The 14,365-nt window shown below is 46.1% G+C and overlaps 1 protein-coding gene across 1 annotated transcript; it reads left to right on the top strand.

The window, feature by feature from the left end:
* Window positions 1-1,371: 1,371 nt before the first annotated feature.
* On the top strand, window positions 1,372-12,707 carry LOC110503995 (beta-secretase 2). Its single transcript, XM_021582715.3, has 9 exons — window positions 1,372-2,121; window positions 8,017-8,105; window positions 8,376-8,589; window positions 9,158-9,289; window positions 9,821-9,955; window positions 10,306-10,407; window positions 10,692-10,841; window positions 10,990-11,158; window positions 11,377-12,707. The coding sequence occupies exons 1-9, from the start codon at window positions 1,831-1,833 to the stop codon at window positions 11,613-11,615; spliced, it is 1,521 nt and encodes a 506-aa protein (XP_021438390.1). The 5' UTR covers window positions 1,372-1,830; the 3' UTR covers window positions 11,616-12,707.
* Window positions 12,708-14,365: the final 1,658 nt, after the last annotated feature.

Raw genomic sequence — 14,365 nt, 5'->3', positions numbered from 1 at the left:
ATTATCATGTTCACAATTTTACAGTATTATTCCAATATCATAATGTTGAAATATATACAAATCACAGAAATAAATCATGTTTTTGACGGCTCTGGGCCTTTAAAGGGAGATTGGTTGACTGACAACAAATTGTTGCTACGTATGGAAAAAACTGAATCTATTTTGTTTGGAACAAAACATAGATTGCTTAAGGCTGACAAGATAAAGGTAAACTGTGCAGGATCTAAAACAAGTGTAACTTCTCTTGGTGTGTCCCTAGATCAATCCCTTTCTGGAGACCTGATTGCTGCTAAAATTATTTTGAAAATGGCGAACAAATTTACATTTTTATATCGTAACACTAGATATTTTAACATTAAAGTTAAGAAACTGCTTGTCTCTACCTTGATTCAGTGTCATTTTGATTATGCCTGCTCTGCTTGGTATAGTGGGCTATCAAAAAAACTGAAAAAGAGAATGCAAGTCATGCAAAATAATGTAATCAGTTATATACTGAATGTCCCCCCTAGGACCCACATAGGGGTACAGGAGTTACGGGAGGTTGGCTTGTTGCCTTTGGAGTCCAGAGTGGACCAACTTAAACTGAATCATATGTTTTTCATCTTAAATGATCGTGCCCCAGGTTATATGAAAAAACACATTGATATGGTCTATAATCAATACAGTTACAATACCAGAGCTAGTGTTGTCTTGTAAAATCCCCACAGTAAAGAGTTCTGCCCCCTACTGCTGGTCAGGTGTATTTATTTGAAGGATCGGTATGATTTAAAAAAAATGTAACCTTTATTTAACTAGGCAAGTCAGTTAATTAAGAACAAATTCTTATTTACAATGACTGCCTACCCTTAACCCGGACAATGTTGGGCCAAGTGTGCATCGCCCTGTGGGACTCCCAATCAAGGTTGGATGTGATACAGCCTGGAATCGAACCAGGGTCTGTAGTGACTCCTCTAGCCCTGAGATGTAGTGCCTTAGACCACTGCACCACTCAGGAGTCCTGATGTGAAATTAATAGATTGTTTTAATGTGAAATTAATATGGATGATTTTTAGGGTTAGGGAAAATGCAGTGAATCGAGGCACTTTTTAAGATGTCAATATAAATTAATGTATTTATGGTTGTTTGTAATTTTGTCTTGCCTTTTAATCATTATATGTGATATTGTTTTTTACCATCGAGGACCACTTTGGAAATAAGCATATTAATGAATAATTTCAAGTGATATCGTCTGGGTCCACATTGTACATTTTGTTGTATATGTTGTCTGTTACCCAAAATAAAATAAAGTAAAGTAAATTCAAAGGCTGATAGAGGCCTCTAGTGGCCAAAAGGCAGTTTTAGCATGGGCAGGGCCTCCAGCATGCTTCCACCATTTTAAAGTAGTCTAAGTAGTTATCTAGGTGGGGATGCCTATGGATTGTAGCCTCAGTGGCGCTGCCCGTGGTGTCACAGACGCTATAATGGCATATATATAAAAATAAGTGCTCTATCTATCTCTATGGTGCGCCCCACAGGCGCGCTTTAAGCAAATCGTCGTTGACCAACAAAAAAACTCGTCACATCCGCGATATGGATTTCAGGAAGTAATCTAAAATAATAAAGTGGTGAACAACTTTCAGAGAGAGGAGTAAACTTCTAAATGACAAGTGTCTAAATGTAAAGCCGGAGTTGTTTCTTATGTGTTTCTTTATCGTCGTTGTCCGAACAACACGTTCACCATGATTACCGCACTGGAGGTTTCATGTTGGCCAAGCTGAAAACTAAGGAGCGAACTTTGAACAAGGAGCTGAACTTTTTCTGAGGTTTGACTTGCCCTAAATATTATTTGCCATGGCTTACCATAAAGGTTCTATTCCTTTCAGGGCATTATTTATCATGCTCTGTTTTGGAATGGCAAAATCTCTCTATACCATTCCACTTAAAATATTTATAGGGACGTTTAACTCTTCTTTGGATTTGGATTTAACTCCTCTGAAACTAATACAAGCCTCGGGAAATGGACTGTCCCTGGCATCTGATCCAACTGGAATAGTGAACTTTCTGGACATGGTCACTAACTTACAAGGCGACTCTGGCAGAGGTTACTACATGGAAATGACACTGGGTACCCCTGGTCAAAAGGTATATGAGAATATGACCTATTGTTGTTTTTAAGTTTTCAATGTGGAATACATTTCTTGACCTCTTTGGTATCACAGTCCAAATGTTTTCAAATGAAGGAGATATGCACACACACTGCCGGTCAAATGTTTTAGAACACCTACTCATTCAAGGGTTTTTATTTTATTTTTTACTATTTTCTACATTGTAGAAAGTGAAGTGAAGACATCACAAATATGAAATAACACATATGGAATCATGTAGCAACCCAATTTTTTTTTTTAACAAATCAAAATATTTTGGAGATTCTTCAAATAGCCACCCTTTGCCTTGATGACAGCTTTGCACACTCTTGGCATTTAAAAAAAAAAAACTTTATTTAACTAGGCAAGTCGGTTAAGAACAAATTATTTTCAATGACGGCCTAGGAACAGTGGGTTAACTGCCTGTTCAGGGGCAGAACGACAGATTTTGTTTACCTTGTCAGCTCGGGGATTCGATCTAGCAACCTTTCGGTTACTAGTCCAGCACTCTAACCACAAGGCAGAGAGAGAGGCTAGGAGGCGAGGGAGGGAAGAGGGGAGGGAGAGATGAGGCGGGGGAGGGAAGAGGGGAGGGAGAGATGAGGCGGGGGAGGGAAGAGGGGAGGGAGAGATGAGGCGGGGGAGGGAAGAGGGGAGGGAGAGATGAGGCGGGGGAGGGAAGAGGGGAGGGAGAGATGAGGCGGGAGGGAAGAGGGGAGGGAGAGATGAGGCGGGGGAGGGAGAGGAGAGGTAGGGAGAGGAGAGAAGAGGCGAGGTGAGGAGAGGAGGGGAGAGAAGCGGCGAGGGAGGGAGGGGAGAGAAGCGGCGAGGGAGGGAGGGGAGAGAAGCGGCGAGGGAGGGAGGGGAGAGAAGAGGCGAGGGAGAGGAGAGAAGAGGCGAGGGGGAGGGAAGAGGGGAGAGAAGCGGCGAGGGAGGGAGAGGAGAGGTAGGGAGAGGAGAGAAGAGGCGAGGTGGGGAGAGGAGGGGAGAGAAGCGGCGAGGGAGGGGAGAGAAGCGGCGAGGGAGGGAGGGGAGAGAAGCGGCGAGGGAGGGAGGGGAGAGAAGCGGCAAGGTAGAGGAGAGAAGAGGCGAGGGAGAGGAGAGAAGAGGCGAGGGAGAGGAGAGAAGAGGCGAGGGAGAGAAGAGAAGAGGCGAGGAAGAGGCGAGGAAGAGGGGAGAGAAGAGGCGAGGGAGAGGAGAGAAGAGGTGAGGGGAGAGAAGAGGCGAGGTAGGGAGAGGTAGGGAGAGGTGAGGAGAGGAGGGGAGAGAAGCGGCGAGGGAGGGGAGAGAAGCGGCGAGGGAGGGAGGGGAGAGAAGCGGCGAGGGAGGGAGGGGAGAGAAGCGGCGAGGGAGAGGAGAGAAGAGGCGAGGGAGAGGAGAGAAGAGGCGAGGGAGAGGAGAGGAGAGAAGAGGCGAGGGAGAGGAGAGAAGAGGCGAGGGAGAGGAGAGAAGAGGCGAGGGAGAGGAGAGAAGAGGCGAGGGAGAGGAGAGAAGAGGAGAGAAGAGGCGAGGTAGAGGAGAGAAGAGGCGAGGTAGGGTGAGGAGAGAAGAGGGGAGGGGTGAGAAGAGGCGAGGTGAGGAGAGGAGACAAGGAGAGAAGAGGCGAGGGAGAGGAGAGAAGAGGTGAGGAGAGGTGAGAAGAGGAGAGGTGAGGAGAGAAGAGGAGAGGTAGGGTGAGGAGAGAAGAGGAGAGGTAGGGTGAGGAGAGAAGAGGCGAGGTAGGGTGAGGAGAGAAGAGGTGAGGAGAGAAGAGGGGAGGGATGAGAAGAGGCGAGGTGAGGGGAGGGATGAGAAGAGGAGAGGGGAGGCGAGGAGAGAGGAGAGGAGAGAAGAGTAGAGGGGAGAGGAGAGGAGAGAAGAGGAGAGGAGAGAAGAGGCGAGGGAGAGGAGAGAAGAGGAGAGGTAGGGAGAGGTAGGGAGAGGTGAGGAGAGGAGGTAGGGAGAGAAGAGGCGAGGGAGAGGAGAGAAGAGGCTAGGGAGAGAAGAGGTGAGGAGAGAAGAGACGAGGCGAGGTAGGGAGAGAAGAGGAGTGTGGAGGGGAGAGGAGGAAGAGGGAGAGGAGGAAGAGGGTAGGGAAGGTTGAGAAAAGGGAAGGTAGGGAGAGAACAGAATAGGGAATGTGTGAGAAGAGAAGAGGGGAGGCAGGGAGGGGAGAGAAGAAGGTAGGTAGGGAGAGAAGAAAAGAGGGTAGGTGGGGAGAGACGAGAAGAGGGATGGTTTGGAGGGGAGGGAACAGAAGAGGGGAGAGGAGGAAGAGGGTAGGGAAGAGGGAAAGTAGGGAGTGGAGGGTAGGGAGGAGAGAGAAGAGGGAAGAGAAAGTTTAAGGTCGGGAGGGGAGAGAAAAGAAGTGGGAATGTGGGGGGAGAAGAGAGTAGGTAGGGAGAGAAGAGGGTAGGTAGGGAGAGGAGAGGAAGGGGGGTAGAGAGAAGAGGGAAGGTGTGGAGGGGAGGGAACAGAAGAGGGGAGGGAAGGTCAAGAAGAGGGAAGGTAGGGAGAGAAGAGGAGTCGGAAGGTAGTGAGGGGAGGGAAGGTGGGAAGAGAAGAGGGGAGGTGTGGAGAGGAGGAAGAGGGTAGGGAAGGTTGAGAAGAGTGAAGGGTAGGGAGATAAGAGAAGAGGGAAGGAGGGGAGAGAAGGAAGAGGGTAGGGAAGGTTGAGAAGAGGTAAGGTAGGGAGAGAAGTGGAGTGGGAATGTGCGGAGGGGAGAGAAGAGGAGGGGGGAGGGTAGGGAAGGTTGAGAAGAGGGAAGGTATGGAGAGAAGAGGAGTGGGAAGGGAGGGAAAAGAAGAGGGAAGGTAGGGAGGGGAGAGAACAGAATAGGGAAGGTGTGAGAAGAGAAGGGGGGTAGGTGGGGAGAGAAGAGAAGAGGGGAGGGATGGTGTAGAGGGGAGAGGATGAAGAGGGTAGGGAAGGGAGAGGAGGGGTGGGAAAAGAGAAGAGGAAAGTAGGGAGTGGAGTGAATGGAGGAGGGTAGGGAGGAGAGAGAAGAGGGAAGAGAAGGTTTAAGAAGGGGAGAGAAGAGAAGAGGGAAGGTCGGGAGGGGAGAGAACAGAATAGGGAATGTGTGAGAAGAGAAGAGGGGAGGCAGGGAGGGGAGAGAAGAGGGTAGGTGGGGAGAGAAGAGAAGAAGGATGGTTTTGAGGGGAGGGAACAGAAGAGGAAGAGGGTAGGAAAGGTTGAGAAGAGGAAAGGTATGGAGAGAAGAGTAGAGGGGAGAGAAGAGGGTAGGTAGGGAGAGGAGAGGGGAGGTAAGGAGGGGAGAGAACAGAATAGGGAAGGTGTGAGGGGAGGCAGGGAGGGAAGAGAAGAGGGATGGTGTGGAGGGGAGGGTACAGAAGAGGGGAGAAGAGGCAATGTAGGGAGAGGAGGAAGAGGGTAGGGAAGGAAGAGAGAGGAGGGGAGAGGAGGAAGAGGGTAGGGGAGGTAGAGAAGAGGCAATGTAGGGAGGGAAGAGGGTAGAGAAGGAAGAGAAGAGTTAAGGTAGGGAGAGAAGAGGAGTGGGAAGGTAGGGAGGGGAGAGAACAGAATAGGGAAGGTGTGAGAAGAGAAGAGGGGAGGGAGGGGAGAGAAGAGGGTAGGTAGGTAGGGAGAGAAGAGAAGCGGGTAGGTGGGGAGAGAAGGTGGTAGGGAGGGGAGAGAAGAGAAGAGGGGAGGTAGGGAGGGGAGAGAGAATGTGGTGGGGAGAGAAAGAGAGAACAAGGGGAGGGGGCACAATAACACCAAACCTCAAACAGTTCTATCTACAGTATGATGCAATTAGAGGCCTGATGTTAAACAAGGCGTTATTCAAATGAACCACTAATTGCCACATCTGTTAGCCCCGTCGCAGCAAGGCTGAGGTGTTGGCTGGAGTGCCTCACATCTGGTAATTGGTACAAACAGGTAGCAGATGTACGTCCCCTCCACTGAGCCTCTGCTAATTAGCCAGGCAAGGCTCAACCACAGGCGACTAGGCCGCCGTGCTGGCTCGGGGATGGGGAAGAGGAGGGATTTGCCTGGCAGTGGCCCAGCCAGACTAGGGGAGTACGGAAGAGGATTGAGAGGGTTGGAGGTGCAAAGAAATGCCTCTAGTTTTCCCCAACAGACTGCGTCAGGATGGTCTGTCCGGTTTGGGCCCAACGTGAGTGGCGTGCTGCCATCGGTGTGGTGGCAGTAGGGTTTCAGATGTCAGAGCCACGGTGGTTGGGACTTCGGCCAGTCCAACTAGGAAACACAGATAGGGACACAACATAGAGCTTTGAGGAAGTACAGTGCCTTCAGAAAGTATTCACACCCCTTGACTTTTTCCACATGCATCCTGTTTGCAATAAGGCATTAAAGTAAAACTGCAAGAAATGTGGCCAGAAAATTAACTTTATGTCCTGAATAAAAAGCGTTATGTTTGGGGCAAGTCCAACACATTACTGAGTACAACTGTTCATATTTTCAAGCATGGTGGTGGCTTTTTTTTTGGTTGATAAAAAGAAACTAAGCATAGGCTAAATCCTAGAGGAAAACATGGTTCAGCCTGCTTTCCAACACTGTGAGACAAATTCACCTTTCAACAATATTCTAAAACATAAGGCCAAATATACACTGGAGTTGCTTACCAAGATGACATTGAATGTTCCTGAGTGACCTAGTTACAGTTTTGACAGAACTTGGAAGAATCTAAAAAAGAATACGAATATTGTAAAATCCAGGTGGGCAAAGTGCTTACAGACTTTCCCAAAAAGACACACAGCTGTAATAACTACCAAAGGTGAAACTATAACATGTATTGGATGTGAATAGATATGTAAATGAGATATTTCTGTATTTCATTGTCAATACATCTGCAAAAATGTCTAAAAACATTATGTGGTATTGTGTGTAGATGAGCGAGATTCATTTATATTTAGTCCATTTTGAATTCAGGCTGTAACACAACAAAATGTGAAATAAGTCAAGGGTTATGAATACTTTCTGAAGGCACTGTAGATGCTACTAGGGTTTTTGTTTACCGTGTATTGTGAGGAATAGCTAGGCCTATTTGCTCTGTGTTTGTCCGTCATCAATACTTCCTGCTCATCTGGGTTTTTTTTTCAGAACAGGGTCCACAACACAAGAATGCAGAATACTCTTGAGTAGCCTATTTATTGAGAGCAGAATGCTCCATTTGTTTTGTCTGGGTGTCAAGTAAGGTCTTCACTGTAAAATCTCTGAGTAAGTCGCTTCTTATTCTTAGCTTTGATGAAGCACATGCTTTAGTTGAATGGAAACAAATATCCCTGTTTTCCTCAGGCTGCTTTAGGGAAGGAACAGGAAATAGAATGTCACACCAGCAGACCGCATTCCTGTGTGTTTACTTTGTTACCTCTCCTCCATCAATCCAAAGTGCCTTAAAGGCTAGTTATGCAGCCTAACATGATTTGAGGTCATGTTTAAAAGGTAAAGAAACTCATTTTGAGAGCCGTGGGGGGGCCTGTTTATTATGGCCTCTTTAATGATGAGGAATGTTAAGTAATGACTCTTCTGCGCCGGTCACCGAGGTGGCAGAAGTCGGTTATCTCATTAGTTCCCCCTCGTTGAATTGATGCCTGAGACAACATAATCTCAACTGCTGCTTTGCTGGCTCATGCTCCACTCCTGCTCGCACACAGTCAACAAATACCAGGTTGGAGGGACATTTAGACTCTGGAGCAATGGGTGGACGTTTTTCCCAATGACTACCAGACCAGAGAGCTTTTTTTCTAATCCTCAGACGTCAGAAGCATATTAGTAAATACCCTGTTCAGCTCAAAGCACGATTACTGACTGTGAGTCAGTTTGTGTGCTTATTGTGTGTATTAAGATGAATGGGGTTGAGTTGTTCTGTGTGCTTAACCCAGATGGTTGAATGATTGATAAAGTACTCACTACTCTTTTGTTTTCCAGCTGAATATCCTGGTTGATACAGGAAGCAGTAACTTTGCAGTGGCTGCAGCAGCACATCCCTTCATCACACACTTCTTCAACACAGCACTGTGAGTCGTCAGGCTCTCATATTTACTCTGTGGAATAGCTCTTTCTATAAGGTCAATAAGGAGCCTACGTTATCTACACATTATATTTGGTGGCCCCAATAATATTAGAAAATGCCTTAATTCAATAATCAGTGTTTCACATCAATCTCATAATTTATACTACAATCTGATCGTGTTTATTTTTGTTTAGAATTCGCTCAGGAATGTGTTTGATAAGATTTCCTTTGTCTAAGAGTACTGGTGACTCTCCCTGTCCCTCCTTGTGTTCAGTTCCAGTACGTACCAGTCCACTGGCAGGGGCGTGGCCGTCAAGTACACCCAGGGCAACTGGGAGGGCGAGCTGGGCACCGACCACGTCCGCATCCCCAGCATCCCCGGCACCCCCACCATCAACATCGCCACCATTCTCTCCTCCAACGGATTCTTCCTCCCGGGGGTCAACTGGCAGGGCATCCTGGGCCTGGCCTACCCCCTGCTTGCTCAGGTAAAGGGGGTGGGCTTGGTGCACCCTGGGACTCTGGATATGAAAGAAGGGGTTCCATGCCTTTCGCCATGTCTGTTTGATTTGGCACAGTGGTGTATGTAAGCATAGTGGGGCATGAAGAGCTGCTGAATGTTATCAAAGAGCAAATCAAGGTTCACACACATGATATTGTTCATAATCTCATCATCACATAGACCCATGGGGTGTGGTGGCTGAGGCTATTCTGAGCTGACACAATGTATGCCTTATGCAGATTGAGGTCAACCATTTTAAATCATTAACATGCAAGAACGTACGGTGACCACTCTGTACTGCAGTTCTCAGCTTTTGTTCAGATGATTTGCAGAATGTTTGTCAAACATCACATGTATATATACACCATGTGAAGTCAAGGTATATGGGGGGGGGGGGGGGGGGTCCTGTTTAGTCACGGTGATAACTGATAAGACTTTATGCTGTCATTCTCTGTGCTTACAGCTTCACTATTGACCAATAGGACAGCCAAGACATTACACTGTTTTATACTAAGTTAATGACCAGTGTTTTGTGTTTGTCTCCTGTTTCTCAGCCTGACTCCTCGGTGGAGCCCTTCTTTAACTCTGTGGTACGACAGACAGGCATCCCAGATGTGTTCTCCCTCCAGATGTGCGGAGCTGGGTTGTCAGACAGCACCACTGCCGACCCCGCGGGGGGAAGTCTTGTGAGTAGTCAGGAGGAGAAAGCTAAAGGCTATGTATGGGAGGAGTGAATGCTGGGGGGAGACTTCCTTACAAAGGCTGGTTGTTGTACTGCAAAAGAGGATGATTATTGAGGCTGTTAATCTCACGCACGCTAGGCAGACACTTGGCATAATATTGCTCCCGGCGCCCAGACCAGATAAACCTTTCAAGGGCGGATGAGACTGAGCAGCATTTTTAGAAACATGATCGCTAGCAAGTCTCTGCGCCTCTCAATGAGTTTCCCCATTGGACGCCCAATCTAGTTAGTGAGTGGCTAATTAAGCTAAGAGAGCCCCCTGCCGAGAGCAGGGCTGTCGGTGTTATAGGAGCGGTCGAGCCGACCACGTGAGCCTCTGAGAGGGGCAGATGGGAGAGATGGTGGGGTGTAATCACTGTCTACAATGCCATACCAAACTGTGCCAAGGCATTCCATTGTAGTTTTATTATAGTATTCAGGCAATCATTTGTCATCAGTCATTTGTACGGTGAATGAAAATCCAGTTTTGTTTCAGGTCATGGGAGGGGTTGAACCAACATTGTATTCGGGGTCCATGTGGTACACCCCTATAAAGGAAGAGTGGTACTATCAGGTGGAAGTATTAAAGCTGGAGGTTGGGGACCAGAATCTAAACCTGGACTGCAAAGAGGTATGAGACAGACTGGCCCCATGTTGTTTTCTAAATGTTTCAATCTGCACAACACGTCAGGAACAAAGACTAACCTTGGCCCTAAGCCCAAGGCTGTTTCTAGTCAGCATTCTTGGTGGATTAGCCTGTAGTGCAGGTTTGGAAAGAGGAAATAAAGCAACAGTTAATAAAGACAACAATATTCTAATCCTGTTTCTGAAGCCTTCCAGGAATCAAGGTGGACATTTCAGATTTTTGTTTGATCAAGATCTTCTGAAAGGAAACCATGTAACTGAAGAGGAAAAATAAAATCTGCCTCCCTGTTTCTTTATACATCTTCTCTCTCTCCTCACTCTTTCTCCTTCTCTCAGTACAACCAGGATAAAGCCATAGTGGACAGTGGAACCACTCTTCTGCGGCTGCCTGTGAATGTGTTCAATGCTGTGGTGGAGGCCATCTCAAGAACATCTCTAGTATGTCAGCCTCTGTGCCCATGATCAAATGACAAAGGACTTCTAGGATTACCTGGTTGTCTGAGGACACTTCAGTAACTGTGTAGACTGAGGACACTGCAAGTTATTTCCTTTTCATACAGTATGACCATGGCCTGTATTTTTCCACCCCAATATGGCCAACTTTGTTCTGGTCTACAGATCTGAGAGAACATGTGTAGTCATCTATGTAAAAGTACACTTTTCTTTCACAACTCAATAGTTTTGTTGGAGTCTTAATCCATCGCTGTCTTTCTATGGTCCAGATCCAGGACTTCACCTCAGGGTTCTGGGGTGGCACTAAACTGGCCTGCTGGTTGAAGGGAGAGACACCGTGGAGGTTCTTCCCCAAACTGTCCATCTACCTGAGAGCCACCAACAACAGCCAGTCCTTCAAAATCTCCATCCTCCCTCAGGTGACAACAAACGTCCCCCATGTTGCGCCCGTGTGTTTTGTTGTTTTCTTACGCCAACCAACATCCGCCATCTTTTTATGAGCTTTAGATCTGTTTGCTGACAGCTCTTTGATTGACATTAGTGTGTCTGTGTGGCTCCTCCCTGCAGCTGTATATCCAGCCAATCACAGACGTGGACGGTAGGCTGGACTGCTTCCGCTTCGGCATCTCGTCGTCAGCCAACGGCCTGGTGATAGGAGCAACCGTCATGGAGGGCTTCTACGTCGTCTTCGACCGGGCTGAGAAGAGGGTGGGCTTCGCTGTCAGCAGATGTGCAGGTGAGGGCTGGAGACACTTAAGGGCATAAAGGATATTATTGGGTCTTACATAACCATATTGTATTGGAAGTCCAAGGCTTTATGGCTCTAGCATCAGAAAATATGTAATTTTTTGGGCTATTAAATATTTATCTGCTTGGTCAAGTGCCCTTCGTATCCAAAATATTGCATTCCTCATCACGTCAGTCATTATAACCCCAAACCCTCCCTCGCTCTAGTGAACGGTGGGCTAGCCGTGTCAGAGATCTTGGGGCCCTTCTCATCTGCAGACGTGGCATCTGACTGTGCTGCTGGAGGGCTGCTGAAGGAGCCCCTTCTCTGGGTCATCTCCTATGCCCTGATGGCTGTCTGTGCTGTGGTACTCCTCATCCTGCTCCTCCTCCTGTCCTGTCGTCACCGAGACCGGTCCGGCGAGATCACTGATGAGTCCTCGCTGGTCCGCCACCGCATCAAGTGACTGAGGCGGGCCTCGGGTGACACGACAGCGGCCACCGGCAGTCCCAGTTCTACGGAGGCTGGGAAAGGGGAGGGGTTGGGGCTTCACTGACCAATAGGACTGTTCTCTGGACATCATGGGGGGAAAAAACTAACCCATTTGACCAGTGAACACTTGTCTTAGCTTAGATGTTACCAGTTCTTTGCACTCCAGTTGTACATCAACCTCTGATTAATTTAGACATGTTATAAGACTGAAGGTTGGTTAGCAGAAAGGAATCATGCTATCCTTATGCCAGCCCAGTTCCTCATTGCACATATTACCTGATTCTCCACTGCCTACAACATGGTAGTGAAGCACACTGCTCTCAGCTGAGAGACAAGGTCCCAAGAACTCTTAAACAGTCAGGTTTCTTTTTACTTCTTAGAAGCCTCAACTCAAAATAGGATATTGTAAATGATGCTTTGAAGTTTGAATGTTCCCCACAGGTATCAATACCATTATTTCATGGCAACTTCTGTGATAAAAGGAGGAATGTTTCGTAGCAGTTTCTTATTTTCATTCACAAAGCACAACCAGGAGTTCAGACAATTGAAGATGCACACATTATGTTGATATCATACTTCCCTTCTGGTTTACAATGTCCTCATATGGGAACTAGCATGGTTTGTAACCTTTTTAATTGCACTGATCAAAAGTGTCAAAAAATATGAAGATCAATATCACTGCATCTGTATGAGTGAGAATGAAGCAATCGATAGGATTCTGTAACCGACATTGATAATGTACTTTTACTGCTATACATATTTGAAATGTCAATGTGATTGTATAATATTATTTTAAAAACTTGCCATTGGTAGACACATACAGAAAACTGATTTGTAAGGGCACATATGTTTCTATGCTAATTCATGTTCTAAATTGTACAACACCCAAAGTTACCCATGATTTCAAAAGTGGAGATAAATTGTCTTAAGAAAATATTTTGCAAAGGTGTTGATATGAAACCGTTGTGCATGATCATGTTTGTTTAAAATGTGTTAACTGTATATCAGTGCCAAAGTTGTGATTGTATGTAATTACATTGACCAGATTAAAGTAAAGGCTCTCTCATTCCAGTGTGATAATAGGCCCAGCCTCTATTCCAACAGCCTTCAACCTGGATAAACAATCCACCATTCACCTGACTACTATGACTAAAGAAAGAGTTACACAAGTAGAGGGCACCATGATGCAGGTTCACTTTCTCTAATCTTGAGCTCAAGAGGAACTACCAAGAACACAAGCACCATCTGGTGGTCAAAGTGGTACATAAACGTAATGACTTTTCAAACTGAACAGTATATATTACACGAAACAGTATCAGGATGTAGAAGTAGTCATTTAATGAACACATACATACAAATGAGGACAAATTCAATATGTAGCACATAACATCAGAATTTCTGATGACACACTGTACGTACAAACATCTCTTTCTGGCTTTTCTATTCAGAAAAAAATACAATGTTTCCACCATTTCATTCTGATTGTCCACCAGTGATTTCTCAGTTTCTTTATTTCTGCAAAACCAAACACACCATTATTAAAAAGTGTATGCATGTAAATCACAACAATGGATTTAATGGTTTCTTATACCTGCATTTGTTCATAGATCCAGCCTAGGAAGAAGGCAACGTTTCCATAGATGCCTGGTTTGTTCCTCGGCACAGACATCTCCCCAGCTTGTGTCCCCTACCAGCCACCATACTGAGTCCTATAACAGCAAAGGACCTTGTGAAGATTCTGGAGGTAACAGGCACAAAAGTATCTATATCCACAGTAAAAAAGAGTAATTTATCGACATAACCTGAAAAACCACTCAGCAAGGAAGAAGCCACTTTTCCAAAACCGCCATAAAAAAGCCAGACTACGGTTTGCAACTGCACATGGGGACAAAGATTGTACTTTTTGGAGAAATGTCCTCCGGTCTGATGAAACAAAAATAGAACCGTTTGGCCAAAATTATCATCGTTGTGTTTGGAGGAAAAAGGGGGAGGCTTGCAAGCCGAAGAACACCATCCCAACCGTGAAGCACGGGGGTGGTAGCATCATGTTGTGGGGGTGCTTTGCTGCAGGAGGGACTGGTGCACTTCAAAATAGATGGCATTATGAGGGAGGAAAATTCTGTGGATATATTGAAGCAACATCTCAAGACATCAGTCAGGAAGTTAAAGCTTGGTTGCAAATGGGTCTTCCAAATGGATAATGGCCCCAAGTTGTGGCAAAATGGCTTAAGGACAACAAAGTCAAGGTATTGGAGTGGCCATCACAAAGCCCTGACCTCAAACCTATAGAAAATTTGTGGGCAGAAATGAAAAAGTGTGTGTGAGCAAGGAGGCCTACAAACCTGACTCAGTTACACCAGCTCTGTCAGGAGGAATGGGTCAAATTTCACCCAACTTATTGTGGGAAGCTTCTGGAAGGCTACCCGAAACGTTTGACCCAAGTTAAAAGCAATGCTACCAAATACTAATTGAGTGTATGTAAACTTCTGACCCACTGGGAATGCAATGAAAGAAATAAAAGCTGAAATAAATCACTCTCTATTATTCTGACATTTCACATTCTTAAAATAAAGTGGTGATCCTATCTGACCTAAGACAGGGAACTTTTACAAGGATTAAATGTCAGGAATTGTGTTTAAATGTAGTTTAAATGTAGTTGAGTAAGGTGTATGTAAACGTCTGACTTCAACTAATATATATGCATGTTCTCATGATATTGCATAA

This window comes from Oncorhynchus mykiss, chromosome 24 (assembly GCF_057628025.1).
Source record: "Oncorhynchus mykiss isolate SJ-2025 chromosome 24, ASM5762802v1, whole genome shotgun sequence".
NCBI lineage: Eukaryota > Metazoa > Chordata > Actinopteri > Salmoniformes > Salmonidae > Oncorhynchus > Oncorhynchus mykiss.
This window is presented reverse-complemented; position numbering and strand designations above follow the sequence as displayed.